At 36.6% G+C, this 24,630-nt stretch overlaps 2 protein-coding genes and 1 pseudogene across 11 annotated transcripts; 2 read left to right on the plus strand and 1 right to left on the minus strand.

Moving 5' to 3' along the window:
* The first annotated feature begins 1,381 nt into the window (after positions 1–1,381).
* On the plus strand, positions 1,382–8,278 carry LOC140809010 (coiled-coil domain-containing protein SCD2-like). 4 transcript variants are annotated; one of them, XM_073166455.1, is made up of 18 exons: positions 1,385–1,950; positions 2,453–2,625; positions 3,131–3,203; positions 3,653–3,694; positions 3,795–3,857; positions 4,172–4,221; positions 4,290–4,317; positions 4,403–4,477; positions 4,557–4,667; positions 4,765–4,825; positions 5,687–5,800; positions 5,927–6,039; positions 6,234–6,303; positions 6,443–6,484; positions 6,805–6,845; positions 7,156–7,282; positions 7,465–7,599; positions 7,993–8,278. In XM_073166455.1, the coding sequence occupies exons 1-17, from the start codon at positions 1,579–1,581 to the stop codon at positions 7,593–7,595; spliced, it is 1,686 nt and encodes a 561-aa protein (XP_073022556.1). In that variant the 5' UTR covers positions 1,385–1,578; the 3' UTR covers positions 7,596–7,599; positions 7,993–8,278. The 4 variants fall into 4 exon arrangements, with proteins under 4 accessions (XP_073022558.1, XP_073022556.1, XP_073022557.1 ...); XM_073166456.1 differs by having other exon boundaries at positions 8,007–8,278; XM_073166454.1 differs by lacking the exon at positions 7,993–8,278 and having other exon boundaries at positions 1,386–1,950; positions 7,465–7,845.
* An 892-nt stretch (positions 8,279–9,170) lies between these two features.
* On the plus strand, positions 9,171–17,523 carry LOC140808920 (dual specificity protein phosphatase PHS1-like). Of its 7 annotated transcripts, none has more exons than XR_012113047.1 (12): positions 9,171–9,380; positions 9,550–9,627; positions 9,798–9,940; positions 12,141–12,345; positions 12,877–13,053; positions 13,142–13,302; positions 13,798–14,860; positions 15,432–15,578; positions 15,689–15,916; positions 16,263–16,420; positions 16,826–17,311; positions 17,368–17,523. XR_012113047.1 is itself a non-coding variant. In XM_073166273.1 (12 exons), the coding sequence occupies exons 1-12, from the start codon at positions 9,342–9,344 to the stop codon at positions 17,086–17,088; spliced, it is 2,574 nt and encodes an 857-aa protein (XP_073022374.1). In that variant the 5' UTR covers positions 9,171–9,341; the 3' UTR covers positions 17,089–17,523. The 7 variants fall into 7 exon arrangements, 5 of the variants coding, with proteins under 5 accessions (XP_073022374.1, XP_073022373.1, XP_073022370.1 ...); XM_073166273.1 differs by having other exon boundaries at positions 16,826–16,979; positions 17,068–17,523; XR_012113048.1 differs by lacking the exon at positions 17,368–17,523 and having other exon boundaries at positions 16,263–16,654; positions 16,826–16,999.
* Positions 17,524–18,317: 794 nt separating this feature from the next.
* Positions 18,318–22,364, minus strand: LOC140808919 (ATP-dependent Clp protease ATP-binding subunit ClpA homolog CD4B, chloroplastic-like; annotated as a pseudogene).
* Positions 22,365–24,630: the final 2,266 nt, after the last annotated feature.

Consider the following 24,630-nt stretch of genomic DNA (forward strand, 5'->3'; position numbering starts at 1 on the left):
GGGCTCTATGGGGTTCAGGATTCAAGGCTGGCTATCCGCATAAAGACGAGTACTGGGACAGGGCGAATGATTTTTGCCTTTATTATTCATTAACAGGGATAATGGTTTGATTAGTTATTGAAGTGGTTACAAGAAAGAAGGCGGCGGCTGCATCATCGTGAACTCAACAGGGATGATCAGTTGTTTGCCGGAGAGATACGCTGCCGTGGAGTTCCTGGTCGAGATTGCAAACCAAGTTATAATTTTGTTTCACACAGCGTCCACACACGCCAAACCATTGAACGTTCACATAAACTAGGAACGACGACAATGTGAACCAGTAACAACATTAACCTCATAAAGCAAAACAGCTCGAAAAAGACGATACTCATCACTTCTGCTGTTCTGTGTCCAGAAAGTCACGCAGTAGTAAATTAAATTTGCAGCAAATTTCCTTCCCAGATTTTGTGTTTCTTCTAAGCAAGGACGAAACAAGATTTAAAGAAAAGCAACGCATCGAGTAAGTAGAAAGAAAGAAGTTTGTGTACCTCAGCTCACGAAGATCTTGACAATTTCTTTTGTCAGTGTAATGTTACTTACATACACACAATAGAAAAATTATAATGAAAACGGAATTACTCATAAATCATTTTGTATAATATTATCATTTTTATACCACACATTTTAATATGATTTGATTTTATGTTCAATCAATAATCGATCATGTATGCCGCCAACAAGCGCATGCTGCTTTAATATCGTATTCGGTAACAAATAGTTTGTCAATTGGTTTTAAGATATTTCGGGTTAACTAACTACACAAACTTTCCCCTGAAGTCATACAATACCTAATTAATTGAAATTATAACAAATGCTATGCAAAGATTCAACTTAATCACATAGTTGTTGAATGCGAGCGCCTCTCGTAGATTGAGCAGTTTACTAAGGTGAGCCCAAGCATGCGTCTGGACTCGCCTTGAAAACCTTCTCAGACACGCTTTAAGTGCATCTGGTGAAAGCTTTTAAAAAATTTAAAATAAGAAAAGTCAGATTTTTGATCGCTTTGATACCTAAATCAAAGTGAAGCATGTTGTTTATTAAATTTTTTGGTTTAACAAAGTGTCTTTTGGTTTAATTAATCGATTATATGATTATTTTTTGTGATTAATTGATTTTTTTTTAGAATTGACTTTTTTTTTTTAATACTTACTACTAATAAAGATTGGGCTAAATGAAATTTTAAGAAAATATATAATATTTTATTTAGAGATGATGAAAAATTATAACGAAAAAAATAAAGGTATCAAATTTGTGTTTTTAAGATCAAATATAAGGAAAGAAATTAATAAGGATAAATTTAAGATGGAGTTGGAGGGTAAATAATATGTTTGTGCAATTAGACCGTAATTTTTCATTTTCTTTGAAATGGAAAAAATGGGAAAGTTCTCTGATTAATATTTGGTTGGCTGATGATCATCGTGTTGACTTGAATCGCATTTCACCCGATTTCCTCTCTCCCGACAGGCGTTTCCTCCCGATTCAACTGTTCTCCGCCGCTTGAAGGAATATTCTATTTCCACTAGACCTATTTCAGTACAGATGAACCGGAAGAGGACCGAGAGTCCGGTCTACTCCCGACAGTGGAGCGGCGGATCAAGCAGCACCGGTTCATCTTCCCCCGCTGGTTCTCCGGCTCATCCACGATCCAGACCTCCTCCGGCTGCTTCGGGAATGTCAACTATCAAGAGGACTCAAAATGTTGCCGCCAAAGCAGCGGCGGCGCGCCTTGCACAGGTGATGACAGCATCCAAGACTACAGAGGACGAGGATGACGATGATCTGGACTTTCGTTTCGGACTTCCGCCGCCTGTTTCGAGTAATAATAATTTTAGTAGGACGGACAGTAACAGTAGCAGCAACGGTTTGTCTGGAATCGCGGTTTCCAAGCCGAATAGATCTCCGTCGCCATCGGTAAAATTTGATTTACCATTCTTCTCGAGTTTTTTTGACGTGTTCTGACTTTATTTTGGTTGAAATTTTTGTGCTGACGGCTACTGCTTAAAGTTTGGGGATCGTTTCAATCCATTCCATGGGAGAGTTTCAATTAATTTTTGATTTGTTACGTTTTGAATTTTCGCAATCTGATCTTGTTAACCTTAATATCTTTAGTCGTGTTGATATCTAAGCGATTTGGTTATTGCTTTTGATGGGTGCTAGCCCGATATAACGAGAACTGGTTTTAGTCACGTCATGGATGTTGAGAATGTGTTTTAAAATTCAACTGAAGCTGTAATTTTTGGACACCAGGGTTCTAACAAGAAAGTATAATCCCTTTTTTTATTATTTCTTAAGCATTATATTTTAACCTGTATGATATATGCTCGATCAACTGAATTTGTCATGGTTAACAAATCTACTGGTAGTGAGTACTTGTTTGCTTACGTTTTATCAAATTGGTTTATTTTGTTTTTAGTTTGGTCGAAACTTTATGGATATCACTCCTGTTCGATCCACTTCCGCTGGAAGACCTTCAATATCTGTTCGTACCACAACGACTAATGCGGCACCTTTGAGCCGATCCTCATTGAAAACTCCAGTTATCATCCCTCCTATAGAACCTCCCAATAACAGACTAAAAGAAAAGCGGTAAGATCTTCATCTTTTTCTTATACATTCATTTTAGCTAATGTTATGAAGTACAATGATTCACAATATAAGCCTCGGTTGTTCATTGATGGTATAATGGATAGTTGGATTCTTCGTTTAATAAACCTTTTTCATAGTGTAAATTAATATTTGACTCTGATCCAAGGATAACTAAAAAATTAATTATGTTGAAATATTAAATCAAATCTAATTAGAATATAAAGTTCTGCAATTTCGCTGTATTATTAATCAATCACATGTATCAAAGGCGGCAAAGTGTGATTGAAACATGCAACCTATGGATACATGACCAAACATTTAGTTATTTTGTTGGCATTAGTTTGACTTTGTGCTTGTTAAAAGCGTACCAAATTAGTTGCTAGTCAGTTTATTTGTGCATAGCATCAAGGCTGTGCTGGTTGATTGGTATGATTTGAGACTTCAGATCTTAATTCATAAATTTCCTATGCGTCTCGAAATCATCTGATATCGGCACATTCTGTAGGTTAACACATGATGTGGGACTTGGCCTGAAAGATTCTGGAGTTCAGCATGAGACATCTGCACTTCGTGATGAAGTATGCTTCTAAACCAACTTCAAGTTATTCAATTTCACTTATGTGAAATAATGCATCTTTCTGTTGCATATTGATTCTAATGGGGCACTAGGCAGGGCTTTCTCCTGTTTTCATCGTGAGAATTACAAATGTGTGGAATGCTTTTGTAATCCGAATCGGTTTTCAATGATGTAATGTGAAAGTTGATGTGATGCTCAAAAGTAGAAAATAAGTGTTGCATTTTTTAATAGTTGATTTTCATGAGTTAATTGATGTATTTAAATTGAAAAAAAGCGAAGAAAAGTTAAAAATATTTGATGAAAAGCCAAAGGTATTTGTGTTTGAAACAATGGACATGTGATATCTAATCATCAAACCTTGACTTGGTAAATTGAGTTCTTGTCTTATATATTTTACATTCACATGGTTACATAGTGTTCTGGGCTGACTGAAATCTACTTAATTTGCAGCTTGACATGCTGCAAGAAGAAAATGAAATAATTCTAGATAAGGTGAGTCCACTCTCTTGTTCCTGCCTACTAAATAACCTTGAAAAAAATGAAGTTTATATGCTTGCAAGTTCATTTCTATCGGACAATTTTTGCCCTACAGCTTCATCAGGCAGAAGAAAAACGTGAAGAAGCAGAAGCAAGAGCCAGAGAGTTAGAGAAACAGGTCAGAATTAAAGCAGCCCTTGTTCCTGAATTTTGAAAAATTGCTTCATCACTTGGGTTATTCATGATATAGAAAACAATGCAAGTTTTTATTTAATTGATTTTACGCCGTCCTCTTTCCTGGAGCAACTTTACAGCAGATGGATTTGATATACGTAGTTAAATTATTTGTCTTTTTTAATTATTAGTTTGCCAACCACTTATTTCCAAATTAACTTGGAATAGGTGGTTGAATACTAAACTCTCCACATTTGGAGTAAACACTGTACATGTTCTATCTTTCAAGATAATTGTGTTGGACTTATATTTCTGTAGGTTGCTTCTTTTGGAGAAGGTGTTTCCTTGGAGGCTAAGTTGTTGAGCCGGTAAATTCATTTTTTCAACCATATTTTTCGTCGTGCTACATTTCATTGATATGTCTGACTGTTAGCAGGAAGGAAGCTGCTCTCCGTCAGAGAGAGGTTGGCTGACCTCTCTCTCTTTTATTTGTGCCATGTTTCTATTTCGTCATTCTATCAATGTGAATATATTGTATATTTACTGCAGGCTAATCTCAAAGCTGCGAAGCAAACAAAGGATGGAAGAGATGAAGAACTTGCCGCTCTTCGTGCGGAACTTGAGGTTGTCATATGATTCCTGGTGTTACCCTGATTCCTTGTCTGATAGTTTATGCTTCTGATGTTTCATGACATTTTCTCAGAGTATTAAAGATGAGACTGCAACAGCTGCAGAACAGTTTCGTGAAGCTGAATCAGAAGCAAAAGCGCTAAGAACTATGACTCAGAGAATGATTCTGACACATGAAGAGATGGTTTTTCTCTTAAACTTTATCTGTAGTTTCTAGTAATTTCTGATGGTTTTCTTCCACAAATTCTGATATACGTTATCAATTTGGTTTCCTTCGGTAGGAGGAGGTTGTTTTAAAGAGATGCTGGCTTGCTCGCTATTGGGGCTTAGCTGCACGTTATGGTAATTCATGTCCGACTATGTTTCAATGCCAAAAAAAATAGTTATCTAGGGGTATTTTTTGGTTTTTTATATATCTTCTGGGACGTCTCAAAAGTTAAAAATGTGTTGCGAGTGAAATATATTTATAGTTTTATAATTGTCTTGGAAGTGGTAAAAAGTTGAAGTAAAATTATTGTTTAGGAGATGAAAGTTAAATGAAAACACATTTTCGTTTAAAAAACTCGAAACTAATATTTTTAGGTGTTGTATGATATTCTCCATTATGAAATCAAAGGCATAAAATGGTATACTCCAGTGGATAGCTTGAGAAACCAAAGACAAAACATTCTCTTGCAATTACTTTATATAGTTGTTCTATTATCTTATAAATTTCCTAAAGTTAAAATGGGTTGTGAAAATTTCTAATGTCTGACATTGATATATTTATTTAAAACTTGCCATGTGTAATAGCAGGCAAATGGCGATATTTGTTCATTTCCCGTAAATGTTTTCCACACCACATTCTCGATTTTTGTATCCAAAATTCATTTAACCCATTTTCATATTCCCCTATGCAATTATTACTTTCAGGCTTTCAGCTCAGTTTTTCATAAATCTCAAAACAACTTCATTATTATACGTTATAACTGATATACTATTTTTTCAAGCTCAAAACACTGAATGTTATAAAAACTAAGAGTATCTAATACATAATATGATATCTTCAATAGGAAGTGCCTCTCTGAGAAATTAAAACCATACATCACATTTTTCAGTTGATCCTGAAAATAGATTTTGATCAAGTATTTTTTCTGGAAAGACCGGAAATAAACCAAATATATAAAAGATTTTATTTGATTTCCACGCTTCTATGTCCTGCAGGTATCTGTGCCGATATAGCAGCTTCAAAATATGATCATTGGTCATCTTTGGCACCTCTGCCATTTGAGGTTGTCATTTCTGCTGGGCAGAAGGCCAGGGAGGATTCATGGGATGGTGCCGACTACTTCCATTGAATACTTTTTTGTTATTCATTTCTTTTGCTGTAATTATTTTTATTTTTCTATATAAATGTCCTAGTATTTCATAACTAACAGTTTTTAGCTCTCCGTCCTTGAATAGGGGGAGATGACCGGAGCAAACATTCTCGTGATCTGAATGATTTATCCGGGGAAGGAAATATTGAGAGCATGTTGTCAGTTGAAATGGGGTTGAGGGAATTAGCTTCCTTGAAGGTTCTCCATCTTTTATTGATCATAATGCTATTTGGAATTTTCTTATTTACAGTTTGATTCTGTCTTTCATTGTCAAATGCTCTAATTTTATTATATAAATCCACCATTTTACTGTTTAAAATTTAAATTTAAATTTAAATTTTGAATGCAAGGATGTACACTGTTTCTGTTCTCACCCATTATGTCTTTTGAAGGTTGAGGATGCTGTTGTCCTTTCGTTGGTCCAAAACCGACGGTCAACTTTGGTTCGGCATTCCTTTTCCGGTATTTTCTACTTTGGGAGTGTGTTTTCTCATTCCTTGCAATTGTGGTACAACTAATATGTATCATATTATCTTGTGATTATTTCTGAGCTGTGATGTATCATTGAAAGATGATTAGGTTCTTGTCCTGTTATTTGTAGATCCTAAATCGTCAAGTGATCCCAAGTTCATGGAGGCCTCTGGTGAGAAACTTGATTTTTTATCTCCTTCCCTTAAGAATAAAGTTCATTTAGTTTATTGACTGGCTCAATGTATTTGCAGAACTTGTAGCATTCTAACCTTGTTCCCTTCGTACTTCATTGAAATTTGTGTTTTTATTTGTTTACTGGAGTAGATGTAATGATGCAAGTAGTATGGAACCTAACAGTTCCCTTCCATTTTCTGCATCACTCTCTTGAAGATTCATGTTTTGTGCTGGGACTTAAAATCTTTGACTCCTCCCACTATGATTTGGAACTACCATGACAAAACTCAAATACAAGATTTCATATTTGGTTTACAGAATTAAGTCAAGAGGAATCTGAAGATGTTCTTTTCAAGGAGGTATGTTAAGGTTGTTTGCAGTCTTTTTTTCATTGACATCTGTTCTTTCAATACTGTACCTCTAATTGACACCCTTCTATGTCCCCATAAAATGTTCTCTTGCCATCCTGAGATCCTGTAACAATGAATATTCTCAAGGTTTATTCATTTTTCCTCATATTTTCAATATGAAGAAAATCATGAACTTAGATTTGAGTACCACTAGGAGATTCCATCCGCTGTTGTGCTGTCTCAGGCAGTTTTTCTACTCGGTCTTGTAGTTATTGAAGTGTGCATTTGTCTTTCAAAGGTAAGATCTTACTTTTCTCAGGCTTGGCTTACATATTTCTGGAGAAGGGCCTTAGTGCATGGTGTTGAGGAAGATATTGCAGAAGACAGACTTCGATTATGGATAAGCCGCAGTGGAGAGTTGCCAACTTCACATGATGCTGTTGATGGTAATTATCTATTACTCTGTTCTTTTCACTCCCTCTGCCGATGGGTTTTTTTATTTATATAGAAAGGAACTATTTGACTGTTTCGTAGCCAAATGAAAAGTTCGGCTTCTGAACTCAAAATCAGCCTGCCGCATCTGTTCTCTGATACAAGGTTCCACCTCGTAATATTTGCTGTCTTGCAGTTGAGAAAGGATTAACGGAGTTGAGGAAATTGGGCATTGAACAACTGCTGTGGGAGGCGTCCCGGAAGGAGATTGGCCAACCTTCATTTGCTAATAGTAAACAGGCTCCAGATGCAGATACCTCGACATGAGATGGTACATTAATTTGGCTCTTTTCTTCATCATCCTTCTTTCTCTCCCTATTTACAAGATCTCTGAATGACAGTTTTGTGGTTATTGTCCTTTTATTTTTTGTTGTTGAACCAAAGGTTCTGTGAGGTTGAGTGATTGTAAAGATTTTTTGTGATAAGAGTGATTGGTACAGGAAAAGAAAAATTAAATCCATGTATTCATTTATAGACAAAGAATTGGTTTTATAGATTTGTCAGTTGTTTGAGTTTTGACAGAGTTTGAATCCGTCGTCTCTGTTCATTTTATTCTCTTAACTAAAATTAATCAGTAGTGAGATTTCCAGTTTATCCTCTTTTTTCTTTTTTAACAAATTACATAACTTTTTCTAAGGACAAAATTAAATTTATATATTTTCAGTTTATTGTTCCCAGGTCGAGTTAGTAGCCAAGCTCGTGGACGTATTAACCTTTTGGCATTGACCCGAGAGGCCGAGACATTATATCCTTCCACGAAATACGAAATTTCATCACTATGGAGGGAAAGTTATTTAGATCGAAATTTTAAAACCTACTCTTATATTTACCATATGATTAGTGTATATATTTTCATTTCCAAATTTTAGATAGTCAAAAACATATTTCAGAACTGGTAAACTACGCATGTATTTTTTTCCCCGTGATGTCATTATAATACCCGAGGCAAACTAGAGGGCCCAACAGGTTTCAAATATATATATTGAGTTTAGGAGATGATTAGGCGATGCAGCACCAATGTGGCACCCTAGATGTTGAAAGTCAGTCAGCTTACACTCTTAACACGAGTAGCATGGGACACGGTGAAAGATTTTTTTGAATGTGACAACAAGCTGTTTTGCTTGTATTGATCTCCCACGATCCCGTTTTCACAGTTTAAGCTGCTCTCATTTTGTTCGTCACTACTATATATATCGTTTTTGCTTTTTTTCCCTCTTACCACTAATATATTTCAGTTCGCATATTGTTTCTAACCACAAAATTTTGATATTGATGTGAAATATGCTATAAGCTCGTCGTTTTACAAATTATAATAATATACATTTTGAAGAGAGGTAAAATGCATCAATATTAAATTACGATTTTATGAAAATAAAACTATATCATTACTATTATTAAGTATAAGGCCTAAATCATAATTGAACGTCCCTCAAAATGGGTGTTATAACATCCATTTAACACTCCATTGTAGATGCTCTAATAGAGGCATAACATGCTTGTCGTTATTTGATTTTTTTTTTTATTTTTCAAATTTTAATTTCGTGTCTTGTATTTTAAATCTCATTCATTACTTTTTAGAATTATGTTATTAAATCAAATAAAAAATAATACTGCACAACCCTATGGCAGCTACGGTTAGTAGTAACCAATTATGTGATAGAGTTAAATAAAATATGTTTCTAAATTATAGTGTTATACCGATCAAGATTATCTTTTTGGATTTTCGTTGTGCATTTATTAATTTATTATACTATTTTTCATATAAAAAAAAACTTATTGTATATGCACAATATATAAAACAATTGCTCGAGCTATAAATAATTAAATAAATAAAAAAAGATTGTTTTGGTTTACCGTTGGATCGTCCGTGACATCTCCGCATTAATCTGCGGCAGTGCCACTCAACCACCCCTCCACCTCCTATTTCGGGTACCCGGAAAATCAAGCTATGTTCCGAACCGTAATCTTCCCCTAAATGGAACCAACCTAGACCAGAAAGCTAAAAACATTAAAATGGCTGCGAATCAAGCAGAAGATTCATGCTTTTCTCAAGTACGCTGTCTCTTTATCTTTCCATCTCAAATTCCAAAAACTAGGAATCGTTTCGGCCCGGAATTTCGCTGCATTTTTCCGTCTTATTTACATCTCGTCTTTATGCTAACTATTTTTAGTTTAGGGTATTTCTGCGTTATGCATTCATGTTTTTGTTCTGTTAATGCAGAAGGAGGACGAAGAGAAGGACGTTGATATTGGAAATGATGCGTTGGAAGCTCCATTGCCGCTCACAGCCACTTCAAGGGTCTGTCGTTTCGCGGCTTTCGCCTATAATTTTCTTTCTTTTTCTTTTTGGCTTTATAATGCTAAGAAAAAGGTGTACATAAATATGTGTGTCTGTGTTGTACTTATATGTGTGTATATATATGTGATCTCAAAATTGAGATTAAAGTTGAGTATGTTGGGGAAATGCAGGTTTTGTATATGTTGGGGGACATTACAGCCGGACCCGCTTATCGGTTTGCGCAGTGGCTGGAATTGGTCCGTAAACGGAGCAGCAAGTATCCGGCCTCAGGCTTCCCCCATCGACCTCACAGCACTCAGGGCATGTCTGTTTGGTTGGTGGTTGTATATATTTTATGTTGTCAATGCTTTGTAAAAATGTGGCTCTGATTTTTTCGCGTTGACAAATTTCATATACATTGTTATGCTGATCGGATTGGCTACTTGCTGAGTTAAATGGTCTTATTTTAAATTGCATACAGATACATTTAAATAAAACCACCAGCAGCTAGGTTGGTGGTTTTTCATGAACCTGACTTGTAGATTAAAAGGATAGAATTGAATAGATAAGTCCTGCGGTGAAACGATATATTTTCATTTTTCAATGGCAGTTAAGAAAGATACATGCCAATTTGTATTGAGTTTCTTCTATCCATCAATATGTTTCTGCCAATTTATTTAAGTTGGTGTTACAAAAGGTTTTTGCATATATTCAATCTGTTATCTAGGAACTTGTCACCTCTAAGTTGGTAGAAACTAAGTAGATCTTCTTTTCAATTGTAGAGGTGTCTTCCAACATTCTGTTAGCAAAGAACTCATTATGCTTGGCATTGTCAAACTGCATATACCTACATATATCAACCAAACTCCTTTTTCATGATATTGCTAACTAAATCCTAGAAACGAAAGTGTTGGGTGCAATAATTGTTTATGTTGCATGTTAGATGGAACAACATAAACACATTGTATGATTTAAAATGATTTAAGTTGCACCGTTACCACCAACTATAGTTTTTGGTAACACGTCAAGAGGCCGGTCTTCAAAATATTAGCAGAGCCAGGGTCACGGTTCGATAGTCATTAATTGCAAGAAGTGTAACTATTGATATCGTTTGGTGTAATAATGTCTTTGTTTCAAAACGTGGTGCTTGAACTGATCTATGGTTTAAAAGATTTGAGTTGCACTGTTACCACCCGCTATAGTTTTTGGTAAAGCAGCAAGAGATTGGTCTTACGAAAAGTTTTTCCTATGACTTTTGAACAGAGGACACCCAAATAATCATAGGAAGATATTTATTTACAAACTAGTGGGGGGAGCAGTCAAATTGGTGGAGCTGAGAGACATTGTTTCCAGCGACAATATACTTTTAATATCATCGATTGATTGATTGATTGACCAAACAGTCATATACATTCTCATAACTGAGAAATAAGTCTTTAAGCTTTGTTATGCTTCTGGAGAATCCAGGCTGGAGATTATCATACGGCTAGCAGCATAGAGTTGCAGCTATGGACCGAGTCATGAAATTTTTTAGGCCTCTAGAAAGAGAGTCTGCCACCGATGCAAATAAAAATACAAATTTAGTTTCTCCTTGTTTTGGACCTCATCTTTCATAGGGAAAAAAACTAGCATTCTTTATGTTAATAAAAAACCGAAGGAATGTCATTGGAAATGTGTTTTGATTTGAATTTGATGCATTCAGTACAAAAACCAAAAAGCTGGAGACTTTCAACAAGAATTACGTCCAAGAGCTAATATAAGTTCTGATTATTTCTGATTTTTTTGTCTAAATGGTGTGCACAATCACTTTAGTCAAAAGGATGTCATCATTGATTTGTCTTCCTTTTACAAACCACCTCGTGCTTTATGGAAATAAGCGGCTTTCTCAATTATAATGTCACCAGTAATCATTTGAATCAAATGGAATCTTCTCAACATTTATTTGGTCTCAACATTTATTTGGACTGCTGGTGAAATTTTGGCTTCTTCAATTGCACAATGACTTGTGTTGTCTGAGTATGCCAGAGCTGGGCAGTAGCATCCGGAAGTAAACCAAATTCATGGATGAATTCCGCATTCAAATGATTGCCTTTGTAGCGTCTGATGATACTATATATATTCAGGATTAGTGGTGATTCGGTGAAACCCATAGCATTGCCTTGCCTGGAACACTTTCAAGAGAGGAAGCTTATCATTTAGTGTAAAAATTTGGATATCAATTTTGGACTCTACATTCGATTGAAATGCAAATATCTAGATCGCTTTAACTTTAATTCTTCACAACCATAAATCGTAAATGAATCCTTAGTTCTTCTTAGGTAGGTAATGATATTTGAGCCTTTCAGTAATATTCACCAGTGTCCTAATGATAACAACTTGTAAGGCTGAGAGTACATACAACTTGAGACCAGAGAATTCGGAAAACTTTGGTTAGTCTGACACAAAAAAGCTTGGAAATGAATTCGTAATGTATATCTTGCTTTTGTATAAAGTTGTTTTTTTTTCCTGTGCTTACTATAACTGTTTTGCTTCAGTTCGGGAGGAAATAATCTCGATCTAAAGACTTGCCCACCTTCTGAGCAAACTGCAGAAATAAGTTTATGGGAAAGACTTGGTAAAGCTGGCATGTTAGACATCAAATCAAGCTCCTTCTCCTGGACAACACTTTCTTCTCTTCACCGCACAGAGCACAGTGGAAGTGGTGAGCATTCTGAGGATGAGATGAATAAAGCACTGGAGGTTTGACAGAGAACTTTAATGCATTGATAGATAATGTTATGCCTTTTTTTGGTCTTTATGTGACTTTGATATTGTAATTGCTTCAATGATTAAACTGATGTACGAGAAATTTAGTGCGACAAAATATAATTTGTAGTAAGACAGTCCCAAGTTTGTCGATGTAATATTCCCTGTAAAGTAAAGATGCTCAGCCACAGTAATAATCACACAATATATGCAATTTTGTCCTTAATGTGTTTGTATGTGATAGAACCGGATTTTCTAATTTCTCCATGCATGACGTGTGTTTTCCTTGTACCCTTTTCTTTCAAGTGTGCTAGAGCTTATATTTTCATTGTTTAGAAGTCTTTACTTCTCCTTCTACATGCATGCTTGTCGAATGTAGAGTAAAGCATTTGCTGAAATTAAAAATATGTGATAGGCTATAAAGTTTTGCGGAGAGCATTTGACTTTTCTTTTTCTTTTTTTTTTTTTACCTTGATGCATGTTATCTAATTCTAATTTTGAATTTGGATTCTTATGCCAGTACAGGTTACTGTTAATTCTGGCGGTGTTGTTTTTTTCGCTTTATTCAACCAACCCGAAAATGATGAACATTGTTCTACAGAAGCTGCAGTTGTTATAAAGTTCTCATCATCAAGGATGGCCACTCAGTCTGAACTGCTTGGTTATGAATTTGCAAAATGGCTAGGCGTCCCTACCCCACAGGTTGTATCTCCACGCTTTGACAGTTGTTTGTTAATTAATACACATGAGGTCTAAACTTAATTTTGAAAATTTGTCCACTGCTTTTCAGGCTAGAATCATTCACAATGTGAGTTCTGAGTGGCTGGAAATCAAGGAGGCCGCAGAAAAAGTAAAAGATGCTGCTATTATTCAAGGGAATGAACTTGCTGAAATGACTTGTTCAGAACTCCTGGAAGCTCTTGAGCTCAGTCGCTGCCTTTTACTTATGAAGTACGTATTGAAAATATTATCATGGCAAGTAATTGCATTAGCAGAAGGCGTACTGCATAGAAAGGCACCAGAATTTCAGCAATTTATGCTAGACCACAATTAAACCTTTTGCCTGATCCAATCTGTCACTAGTGTTATGCACCTACTTCTGTTGGTCCACCAAATTCCTTGCATAGGTCATTGACATCAGGCCAAAAACATTAGCAGCAGTAAGATAGTATATCGGTACCGCTTAAGAAGTCAAAATATCAAAATATGATGCAGATGTGTTTCAAATTCCTTGCATAGGGCATTATCATCAGGCCAAAAAATAGTGTCATAAGATAGTATCTTGGTACTTTTACAAAAGACTGCATATCAAAATCTGATGCAGATATTTTTCATGTAGAAAGATAGCTATGCTTTGATTACTTTATAAGGGAGAAAGCACTCACCTATGAAGCTGATATTTTATAAGCTCTTGATTTATTTCTCCAAATAATCTTCACATTACAGCTATGTTCATGGGTCTCCTCTATTGGAAAGCTCGAATGCATTTGAATCACAGGAAGCTGCAGGAAAAACAGCTGCAGCTCTAGGCAGGATTTTAATGTTAGACCTTGTCATAAGAAATGAAGATCGTCTTCCTTGTCGCCATCTAAGGTGGCGTGGGAACTATGCAAATTTACTATTGGCTGAAAAATTAACTAGTGCAAATAATGATGCACTAGAGGTTGCTTTTGATTCTGCAATAAAAAGATATAGACCTAAAGTTATCCGGGCACTTCAAAAAGAAATTAGAGCAACTTCTGTTGACAGTGTATTTAACCTTTCTCATCCAGGATTGGTATCTCAGGGTTCTGATGTTTCTAATACAGCAGAATCCACAACGAGTCTCACTTTGAATGAGTCAACTAGCTCTGATTTATATATTGTGGCAATAGATAATGTAGTGCCTCGTAGACCCCCAGCAGGGAAACGTGCAAATGATCAAGCAAATTATCCGAAGCTCATTGAGCTACTTCTTAACAGTTCTGAGTATGCGTCACAACTGTTGCATGAAATTACTGGAGGAAAACTTAAATCTTCACAGCTAGTTACTGATGCAAATGATTTCCGTGGGATTGAGATAAATTCCGCCATCCACGAATTCAGAAGTGGATTTCGAGCAGCACTCAGGGACTTGCAGGGATTTCACATGTTCCTTCTTACCCTTCACCAGAAACTAGATGGCCTCTTACGGGCTTTTCTCAATGTACTTAATAGATCTTCTGGGGATCTTGATAAAGAGGATCCGGCAGTTCCTGAATCTCCAGCACAGGCTAAAGGGACTGAGGTCCCTTGTCCATCTTTACCAAGCAGGGATTGGATCCTTGGCGAGGACAATTTGGATTTGAATGACTCAGAAACACAGAAAATAGCCCTTAGGATTCCATCTTCAGGATCTAAAGAAAGTTCAGACACTTGTTCTCCAATCTCACGTGATTGCTCTTATGGGAAGTTAAGCAAGGGAAGCGGTGAACCGTTGCATAGCTTGAGGTTGACGGCAAAGATTCGGGACTTTCACCGATTTGCGAAGGTTGTCATATGTAGTCATAGAACTTAGTGTTACCTAAAAAGAATTTAACGTTTCTATGCTCTGTTCATTACAAATAGTTTTAGATTGTTTGGTAGTTCAGCAACATGTTGCCTTAATTGGTTGCAACTGATGTTCCAACATGTTACATCCATATCTGTAGAGTTGCTCAAATTTAAGTCTTGTTAATGTCATCCACTGGTATACTGGCAGGCCAATTTCTTATCTTGATTATACTTTGAACTCTGATGCGTTCTCTTAACCTCTTCCTCTAGCACACTGGCCGACCAATTTCATATTTGAATCTAATTTGGACTATGTTACATTCCATTACGTGTGTAGTTATATTAAACATGTTTCTGTAACTATGTTTTTGTTGAACCATGAAGAAACGTGGATTATATTTTAGAATGTTTTAACGTAATTGTTTTCTGTGGATACAATTTATCAAATGATAAGTCTAGGAATTATGCGGAATGAGATTGTTAGTAGCATCATTTCTTTTAATAATTCAATTTATCTTGAATTATTATTTGTTTTACTCACAATTTCCTTTTTGCGGTTTATTTTCCAGGTTGATACAGAGTCAAGCAAAGAACTACAGCAATGGAATGATATGCTTAAAAACGATGCAGTTAAATTGTGCCAGGAGAATAACTTCATCACTGGGTTTTTTGAAGGTAGTGATAATAATTGTGTGGTGGATGCTTATGAGTTGAAGGTGATAACTGCATTCCGACATGCCATATTTTGAGACAACTTAGGTAGTATGCTTTGGTTTTTGTCATGGAATGACCAAGTTTTTTTTTAAAAAAAATACTTAAAATTCAGGTGAGGTTAGAGCACATTCTTGAGAGGATAGGACTGATATCTAACTCAGCAAATACAGAAAAGCCATCAGCTATCTCTGCTACTTTGTTCATTGGTGGGGCACTTGCTGCTCGATCTGTGTACACCCTGCAGCATTTAGGGATTGCTCATATTTTATGTCTGTGCTCCAATGAAATTGGACAATCTGATTCTCAGTTTCCTGAGTTATTCGAGTACCGAAATTTTTCAGTATGTATTTTACAGAATTTGCAGCCTTTTGCTCCACTTTTATATACCTTCCAATTTCTTTTAGGCTGCATTTGGATGGGAAGTATTTAGATTTCAAATGGTTAATTCAAATCCACACTAACTGTTTGGGTAATTCTTAAATCTGTAGATTTTAAATTACGACATCCTTCAATTTATGTTTTTAACCAAAATAGGGAATTTGAAATTCTCAATTGTAGGAGTTTCAACTTCCTTTTATAAACTCATTCAAATAAAATGCTTCCACCCAAATGCAACCTTACTAAATTCTGCTTCGCTTAAAAATTTCTTTGACTTGTTTGGTGATCATGATTTCATCTATGTACAGATATATGACATTGAAGATGCTAACATCAGGGATATCTTTCAAGAAGCACATGATTTTATAGATCATGTGGAACAAATTGGTGGCAAGGTTCTGGTACATTGTTTTGAAGGGAAGAGTAGGAGTGCTACTCTAGTTCTTGCTTATCTAATGCTCAGGAAGTAAGTGCGGACTGATCTTTCTAGTATTTTATCATCTAAGTGGCATGTCCAGGGAGATGTCTGCTTAATTCGTGATGCACGAAGAGGGAGAACCTGTGTCCCAACATGGCCTGCATTCTGTTGATTATTTTTCATGGGAAATAGAAGCGATGAGGTGATGGGTGATGGTTTACTGCCACCAGAAATGACCTGTAATAGGAAAAGCGGGTGGAGGATTCAAGGATAAACCAAATTGTTGTTGTCTCGTCTTACCTTTCTATTACTTTTTCATGTTTAAGTTTTAACTCAATGCAAATCTACAGCATTAATAACATTTTTTTCCGGTGTTGATTAAGGAATAGGAAGATCTGGTCTGGTTGTCCCTTAAGAAAAAAGATTTAACCTCCGCGGTTCTTTCAAATGCAGAAACTTCACTTTACTGGAAGCCTGGAATGCCCTGAAACGAGTTCATCGTAGAGCCCAGCCCAATGATGGTTTTGCGAGGATTCTTTTGGACCTAGATCAGAAGTTGCATGGAAGAGTTTCTATGGAATGGCAACAGCGTAGGCCTACGATGAAGGTTTGCCCTATATGCGGAAAAAATGCTGGTTTAAGCAGCAGTTCTTTAAAGCTTCATTTGCAAAAAGCTCACAGAAAACTATCATCAGGCAGCGTGGACAGTGCCATGAATATGGAAATACAGAAGGCATTGGATGCACTCAAAATAAGTCGAGGCGGGAGTGTCAGCCCCACCCAAAGACAAACTCATTCCATGATTGATGAATAACTGCTGCTTTTGGTGCACTTGCGAGGTATTTTAATGGCAGTCCAATTAAATTTCCTTTCCATTGTTTTGGCTGCCTGATACTTTGTAACTATTTTCCAGGAATTCCAAAAACGTATCTGTGGAATGTTCATGATATGAACCATTTCAAGAAGTCGAACATACACAGGTACTGAATATTGAGGTTTCAGTGATCCAATTGTATATGTTTTAAGGTTAAATTTTGTGGCTTATTCTTTGGTTGTGTAGTGAAAAAATTCCATTTGATTTATTGTAGGAACCATGAGTTGGAAATGTATTTACTGTGTTTGTATAAAATAAGACGTAGCTCTTGCTCTTATTTTTTTGGATACACGTAGCTCTTGCTTTTGAAATACTGAAGTATGTTACAATATACCACTCAAATAACCTCATGTCTGGTTTATTCTTCTCTCCTGGTATTAAATTTAAATTTAAGATTTATTGCATCCTCTCCCAGTGTAATCTTAACTTTAAGATTAATTACGTCATTCTCAAGTTTTGTTCGAACTCTGCTTCCTGCTCAGAAATGTACTTAGTTATTAGAATTGTGGAGGGTTCAACGACTTTAGGGAATGCACGTTGATAAAAACACCAGCTCATTTTTTAAAGTGACTACTTGAAAGGTGGAACGAATATTGTCAAAAATTAACAATAATTTAAAAAGTTCACAAGGAAATAAAATTATCCACAAATATGAATTAAGTGAACCATTAAATATATGCCAAATTCACAGACAACAATTTTCGACATAAAATTTTGGAAATTCGATACTAATTTAGGGGAAGGTGTGTTTGATGAATTCGATACGAGTCATTGAGGACTTGAGTAGTTGAGTTAGACTCGACTTATACACAAATGACCAAGCACATATGATAAATCACAATACAACTTATACACAGATGACCAAGCACATGTATAAATGACAAATACATAAATCGTCTATATATATCAAATTTTCATCACTTGTCATTCCTTCAATATCAACCATTGATCTCCCTGACCAAACAATAATAAATCCACTACTATCACATGATACATGATTCTTCGTTTTCCTACCAAATTACCTTGTCATTTAAGACGAAATTTAACTCGATGTTTGCAACATCTTCACCATATTTTTTAAATTACTTCTGTTCATTAGAATTTCATTTTAGCATCAAGTGTCAATTTCTCAATCACAGCATTTGATAAAAGACGGACATTTTTCCAAAATATCGCTAGCAGGACAAACAACATTTCACCATTAGTAGCATTAAATGCAAAATCTACACTACCACAGGTTCAGGCACCGGTTCTGGAGGTGCACCATTGCTACCGTTGAGAACTACCACGTTGCCATCAGAATCAACATCCACGATGACCGAGTTACCTTCTTTAATATCGCGGGCGAGCATCTTCTCAGCCATACTGTCCTCCAACAGTCTCATGATGGCTCGTCTTAGAGGCCTCGCCCCATAACTCGGGTTGTATCCTTCTTCCACAACCCTATCTCTGAACCGTTCGGTCACTTGAAGTTCTATCTCCTTGGCTTTCAGTCTATCGAATACCTCCTTCAGCATTATATCGGCTATCTCCTTCACCTCAAGCTTGGTAAGCTGTCGGAAAACAATCATTTCATCCAATCTGTTTAAGAATTCTGGTCTGAAATATTGTTTCAGCTCTTCTGTAACCAAACTCTTGATACGGTTGTAACTACTATCCTTCTCATCATAATCTAGATCAAAGCCTATGCGTCGGCCCCCCTTCTCGATTACACTACTTCCAACATTTGATGTCATGATCAAAAGTGTGTTCTTGAAGTCCACCGTCCTACCTTTGCTGTCCGTCAATCTTCCATCCTCCAGAATTTGAAGCATCATGTTGAAGACATCAGGGTGAGCCTTCTCGATCTCATCAAAAAGAACGACTGTGTAAGGGCGGCGCCTCACTGCTTCAGTTAACTGCCCACCTTCGGTATAACCAACATAACCAGGAGGTGACCCAATGAGCTTTGAAACAGTGTGTCTCTCCATGAACTCACTCATATCAAGCCGGATCATAGCTTCTTCGGATCCAAAGTAGTAGGCGGCCAGAGCTTTTGCTAGCTCTGACTTCCCGACACCAGTTGGACCGGAGAAGATGAAGCTAGCAATGGGGCGGTTGGGGTTTTTGAGCCCAACACGGGCACGACGGATAGCACGACTTATGGCTTTGACAGCTTCATCCTGTCCTATGACACGCTTGTGGAGTGTCTCCTCCATCTTGAGAAGGCGATCAGATTCATCTGTGGACACTTTTTCCACAGGGATGCCCGTCCAAGAAGAAACAATATGCTGAATGTCAACTTCTGTTACAACAGGCCCTGTGTCCCCTGCCTCATTTTCTGCCTTGGTCATCTCCTTATTTTTGTCCACAAGAGCAGATATCTGTGCCTTAAGATCCATCTCTCTGTCACGTAGCTCGCCAGCCTATAATTATTTAAACCATAAACTAAGTTTGTTCAGAAACTCAAAATCCTAAACCACAAACTAATTAGCCTATCATAGATGCCAGAAAATGATAACCTTCTCAAAATCTTGACTTCGGACAGCCTCATTCTTTTCCTTTGTTATCTGCCTGAGCTCTTTCTCAAGCTCTCTAGCTTCTTCAGGGAGCTGTAGATGAAATGAAAAATGTGTCACAATACATTACATACACTGAAAAGAATTATGATCAGTTAAGAAAGGAAATTACCTGCGCATGGCGAAGTCTGACCCGAGAACCAGCTTCATCAATCAAGTCAATGGCTTTATCAGGCAAAAAACGGTCACTGAAATTTTAAAAAACAAAGGTCTTCAAAGAGGTTCAGTGTTGAATAATGAATTCAAATTCTACATACCTGATATATTGATAAGAGAGCTGAGCAGCAGCAACTAAAGATTCGTCAGTGTAACGAAGCTTGTGATGTATTTCATAGCGTTCTCTAAGTCCTCTAAGAATTTGTATGGTTTCATCCACAGTGGGTTCTGGGACTTTGACCGGGCTGAAACCTTCTTTCTAGTGCTGGATCCTTCTCAATATGCTTTCTGTATTCATCTAATGTAGTGGCCCCAATGCACTGCAATTTTATCCATATGCAACATTTGAGTCATAAAACAGAAAATAAAGGTGGAAGGCGGATGTAAATTAGGTTCCCCAATATCATTAAAGACACACTTTTACATGTCAAATTATGGAGCAATATCCAGAAAGCTGTGCTGTTCAAAAATTCAGACTGCAAACGAATGTTTGTATTAGACTTTGCTAACCTGCAATTCACCTCGAGCTAAAGCAGGTTTCAAGATGTTTGCTGCATCAATTGCCCCCTCAGCAGCTCCAGCTCCTATCAACGTATGCACCTCATCAATGAAGAGAATAATTTCATCGCTTTGTTTAATTTCCTCCATCAGTTTTTTCAACCTCTCTTCAAATTCACCCCGGTACTTTGTCCCAGCAACAAGAAGACCCATATCAAGGGTTATAACCTAAGATGATCCATTAGAAATTTACTATTTCGACATTGTTAAAAAAGCAATATTCCAGAAACATAATAATGACAAAAACAAACTGCTGGAACAACAATACCCAATTTTCTAGCTCAACTACACAGTATTCCAAAATCTTTATAATAAACCGTGAATGAATATTAACATACGTAGAACTTTAATTGGGGTAATCAAGTATATGTATGGCTACTGTTGCATTTCACATTCTCCAGTAAATCTCTAATGACAAAATGAAGGAAAATCTATATAGTTTAACCTTTGAAGATGCCGTCACATCATCACCCCCACCTCTTATATCAACTCACAAAATAACTAAAAGTAGAATGTAGGAGGCTTCCAATATTTCTTTTCTTCATAAGAGCTGTTATTACTAGCTTACCTTTTTCCCTTCAATTGTTTCTGGAACATCCCCATTGGCTATTCTCTGAGCAAGACCCTCAGCAATAGCTGTTTTCCCAACACCTGGTTCTCCAATCAGGCAAGGATTATTCTTCGTGCGTCGCCCTAAAATTTGTGTAACACGTTCAATTTGTCCCTGCCTTCCAACAACAGGGTCTAGTTTACCCTGAAAAGGCAGAAAAACCATAACGTATTAGGCCTCCAATTTTCTAATTCAAAGATATCGAGAAGAATAGGAATTACCTCTTCAGCTAGTTTGGTAAGATTTGTACCATACTCCTCCAGAGTAGGCATCTTGTTCCCAGAGCTTCCACCTCCAACACCAGCTCCAACAGCCTCTGCACTCTCACCTACCATTCTAATAACCTACTTGCACCAATGATTCTCTCAGTTTCTTACACATTATCAAGTGGGCAGTGGAAATAAGGTGATGCTTCTTGCCTGTGTTCGAATGTTGTTTGGGTCAGCCCCCAAATTTTCAAGAACTCGTGCTGCCACACCTTCACCTTCACGAAGCAATCCCAGGAGCAAGTGCTCTGATCCAATGTAATTGTGACCTGAATCAAGAACCAATGTCAACATCAATGTCCAAACTGCATTTTTTACCGAAATCAAAGCTTTGAAAATTCGACCAAACTTTGCAAGCCACTACTATGATTATACAATGGTGCTGATAGATGGAAAACAAGTTACCAAGCTGGCGGGCTTCCTCTAATGAGAGTTCCAAAACCCGCTTCGCGCGAGGAGTAAAAGGTATTTCCACAGCAACAAATCCACTACCCCGTCCAATTATTTTTTCAACTTCCACACGGGCATCTTTCAAATTTATGCCCATGGACTTGAGGACCTTGGCAGCAATTCCAGTGCCCTCCCCAATAAGTCCCAATAATATCTGTTCCGTTCCAACAAAATTATGTCCAAGCCGTCTTGCCTCCTCTTGTGCAAGCATTATGACTTTTATTGCTTTTTCTGTGAATCGCTCAAACATGGCTCGTGGTGCCATTCGCAATTTTCTCCCTCGCCTGCCAAAGGTTGCAGCTGCTTCCCTGGACTGAAGTGTGTGTCCAGTTTGTCGAACCATCATGTCTAAGGTATTAACTCCACGCAATCCTGAGAAATTCTTCATCTGTAAGGGAGTTGTTCGATAACCACACAGCATTGTAACTGCTCCATTTGTTTTACTAGATCCCCTGAACTTTCCATTTTTTGTCAAACCAGCTGAAGGTAAATTGGTAGACTGTACCAAAGCATGTGACATGACTGCCTCTAGTGGTCTGCATATATGTCAATCGGCAATTAGGAAGCTGTGACGAACTGATCAGGAAATTGTTCTGAGCATGAATTTTTTACTTGGATGCATAAAAAATACAGGATTTTCGATGTTTCCGGGTAAAATGATAATCATCAAAGTGGCATCATGAATAGCAGCAACAAAGGCATCCTATGAGAGAAAGTGAACTTTGTATACTAATACTACAATGCTTAACTAGAAAAGGTTCCAAACAGTGTTCTAAAATTTGACCTAGACGGCCGGCACCGGCCGACCGCACCGAAAAAGTGCTAGTCGCCCAGCCTAGGCAGCTCTAGGCACTCGAATAATTACCTTTTTTTGGTTTTTTTTTTGAAAACTTTTTTGGACTTTTAGTTTAAATTAAAAGCCGAGTTATAAAAATGAAAAGTATTTTTTTAAAAGCCATAAACCAATGTCCAATAAGAAATGTGATTTATTGTCTTGCCCTAACACAGCAAAATTCATTTTCTTATGTTGATACCATGGAATCCGCCTAGCAATGTCCCAGTCCCCGTCTGGGCCCTGGACGCTAGGCACTAGTCTGGCGTCTGAGTAGCGCCTAGATAATTTTAGAATCTTGGTTCCAAACACTGTTAACTTCATATAGTTACCCAAAAAAAAAACTTCATATAGTTACAAAATCACTTAGCATCACCTAAACAAAAAAATTCCATAATGGACAATATTAAAGGATGAAAATAAATCCACGAAATTCACAACAAAAACACTTGGAGAGTTATGAAGTCAACTCGTAGATCACATGAAAGTTCCAAAAGCGACAAGATTTTTTCCAAAATTCATATTGTAAAGAAAGTTACAGTTCCGAAATAAAAAAAAATTTAACAACCCATCTTGGTTAAAGGAGTCAGCAAATGCAATTATCCATCTGGATATTCCCAGCTGCATCACTTCAGAAACGGCATGCATAACAGTACTTATGTCCAAAGCTGAGAAATTAACGACTAAAACTTCATACTGTTTACAACTGATATTCTTCTAGCTGGAGCTAGTGAAAAGCACATTTATATAAAAACATCATACAGGTTCCCAAACAATACTGGATGCGATTAAATTTTTCCAACATTTTTAATCTAATGTAAATCTATTTGAATGATACAAAAACAATTCAAATATTCAATAATCCTAGTTTATTTCTAAATCGAATAGCAACCATGCAATTTACAATGCAAAAGCAAACACACGACTGAACAAGAAAAAAACATCATTCCAGGAATCAATGCAAAAAAAAAAAAAAGCAAAATACCATCCAGAGCTTACCTGAGGACAAGTTTTATATGCAATTTTGTTCCCACATATAGATAGACAAAATAATAATAATAATCATAATAATACTAATTAATATCGAATTAAACTTAATCTCTACTGCATAGTGCCAGCTCACATAATCCATAAACAAGTGCGCAGTAGATAAACAAACCTCTACCATTTCATCAATATTGAAGCACTGCCCAGAATTAATTTCATAAAAGCAACCAATTCAACGATCAATACTACCGAGAAATTACAAACTTTTACCAGTCCATTATTTTAAACAAATACCAAATAAACAAAAGGCTCCAATCTTCAAACAAAACACTCAATTGAACTGAAACCTACATAGAGACATCGAACCAATAACATCAATACAATGAAAATAATTTCACAAAACCAACCAATTGAACAATCTATATTCAATACAACCATGACATCTCAAACTTCTCGGCAATCAATTATTTTCAACAAAACCCAAATTAACACAGAGCTCCAATCTTTAAGAAAGCCCTAAATTAAACTGAAATCCATTTAAATTAATGGAGCCAAGAACATCAACGCATCGCATACATGAACAGTATTGAAGAATCACTTACAGAATCAAGGAGGGGGAAAGAACAGAAATATGGAGACTAACCAGGTGTTCGAGAAGAGGGTCGGCTGAATTTATCCAGAAGAGAGGGTAAAATATAGATATTGTGAAAATAAATGGCTGCTCAGTCGTTCTTCATGGATTTATCTTCACGCTTTCCCCTTGTGTTTTCCCTTACGTCCAGCCCACTGCAAAATTATCAACTAAAGTCGTCTATTTTAGGTAGTGTTACGAGTTGGTCTGACGAGATTAGTCAATTGTGTATCACAACAAATTACGAGATTATTTTTATGATAGAAATATTTTATTTAGATAATCAATGAAAAACTATTATTTTTTATCTCAAAAATATTATTTTTTTAAAAAATT

The sequence above is a fragment of the Primulina eburnea genome, chromosome 13 (assembly GCF_022965805.1).
Source record: "Primulina eburnea isolate SZY01 chromosome 13, ASM2296580v1, whole genome shotgun sequence".
Classification (NCBI taxonomy): Eukaryota; Viridiplantae; Streptophyta; class Magnoliopsida; order Lamiales; family Gesneriaceae; genus Primulina; species Primulina eburnea.

Coding starts and splice junctions, on each gene's coding strand:
- LOC140809010 (XM_073166455.1), top strand. CDS start 1,579: ATGAACCGGAAGAGGACCGAGAGTCCGGTCTACTCCCGACAGTGGAGC. Junction 3,204..3,652: donor CATCTGCACTTCGTGATGAA/GTATGCTTCTAA, acceptor CTTAATTTGCAG/CTTGACATGCTGCAAGAAGA. Junction 6,846..7,155: donor AAGATGTTCTTTTCAAGGAG/GTATGTTAAGGT, acceptor TACTTTTCTCAG/GCTTGGCTTACATATTTCTG.
- LOC140808920 (XM_073166269.1), top strand. CDS start 9,342: ATGGCTGCGAATCAAGCAGAAGATTCATGCTTTTCTCAA. Junction 13,303..13,797: donor CGCTGCCTTTTACTTATGAA/GTACGTATTGAA, acceptor TTCACATTACAG/CTATGTTCATGGGTCTCCTC. Junction 15,917..16,262: donor TCGAGTACCGAAATTTTTCA/GTATGTATTTTA, acceptor ATCTATGTACAG/ATATATGACATTGAAGATGC.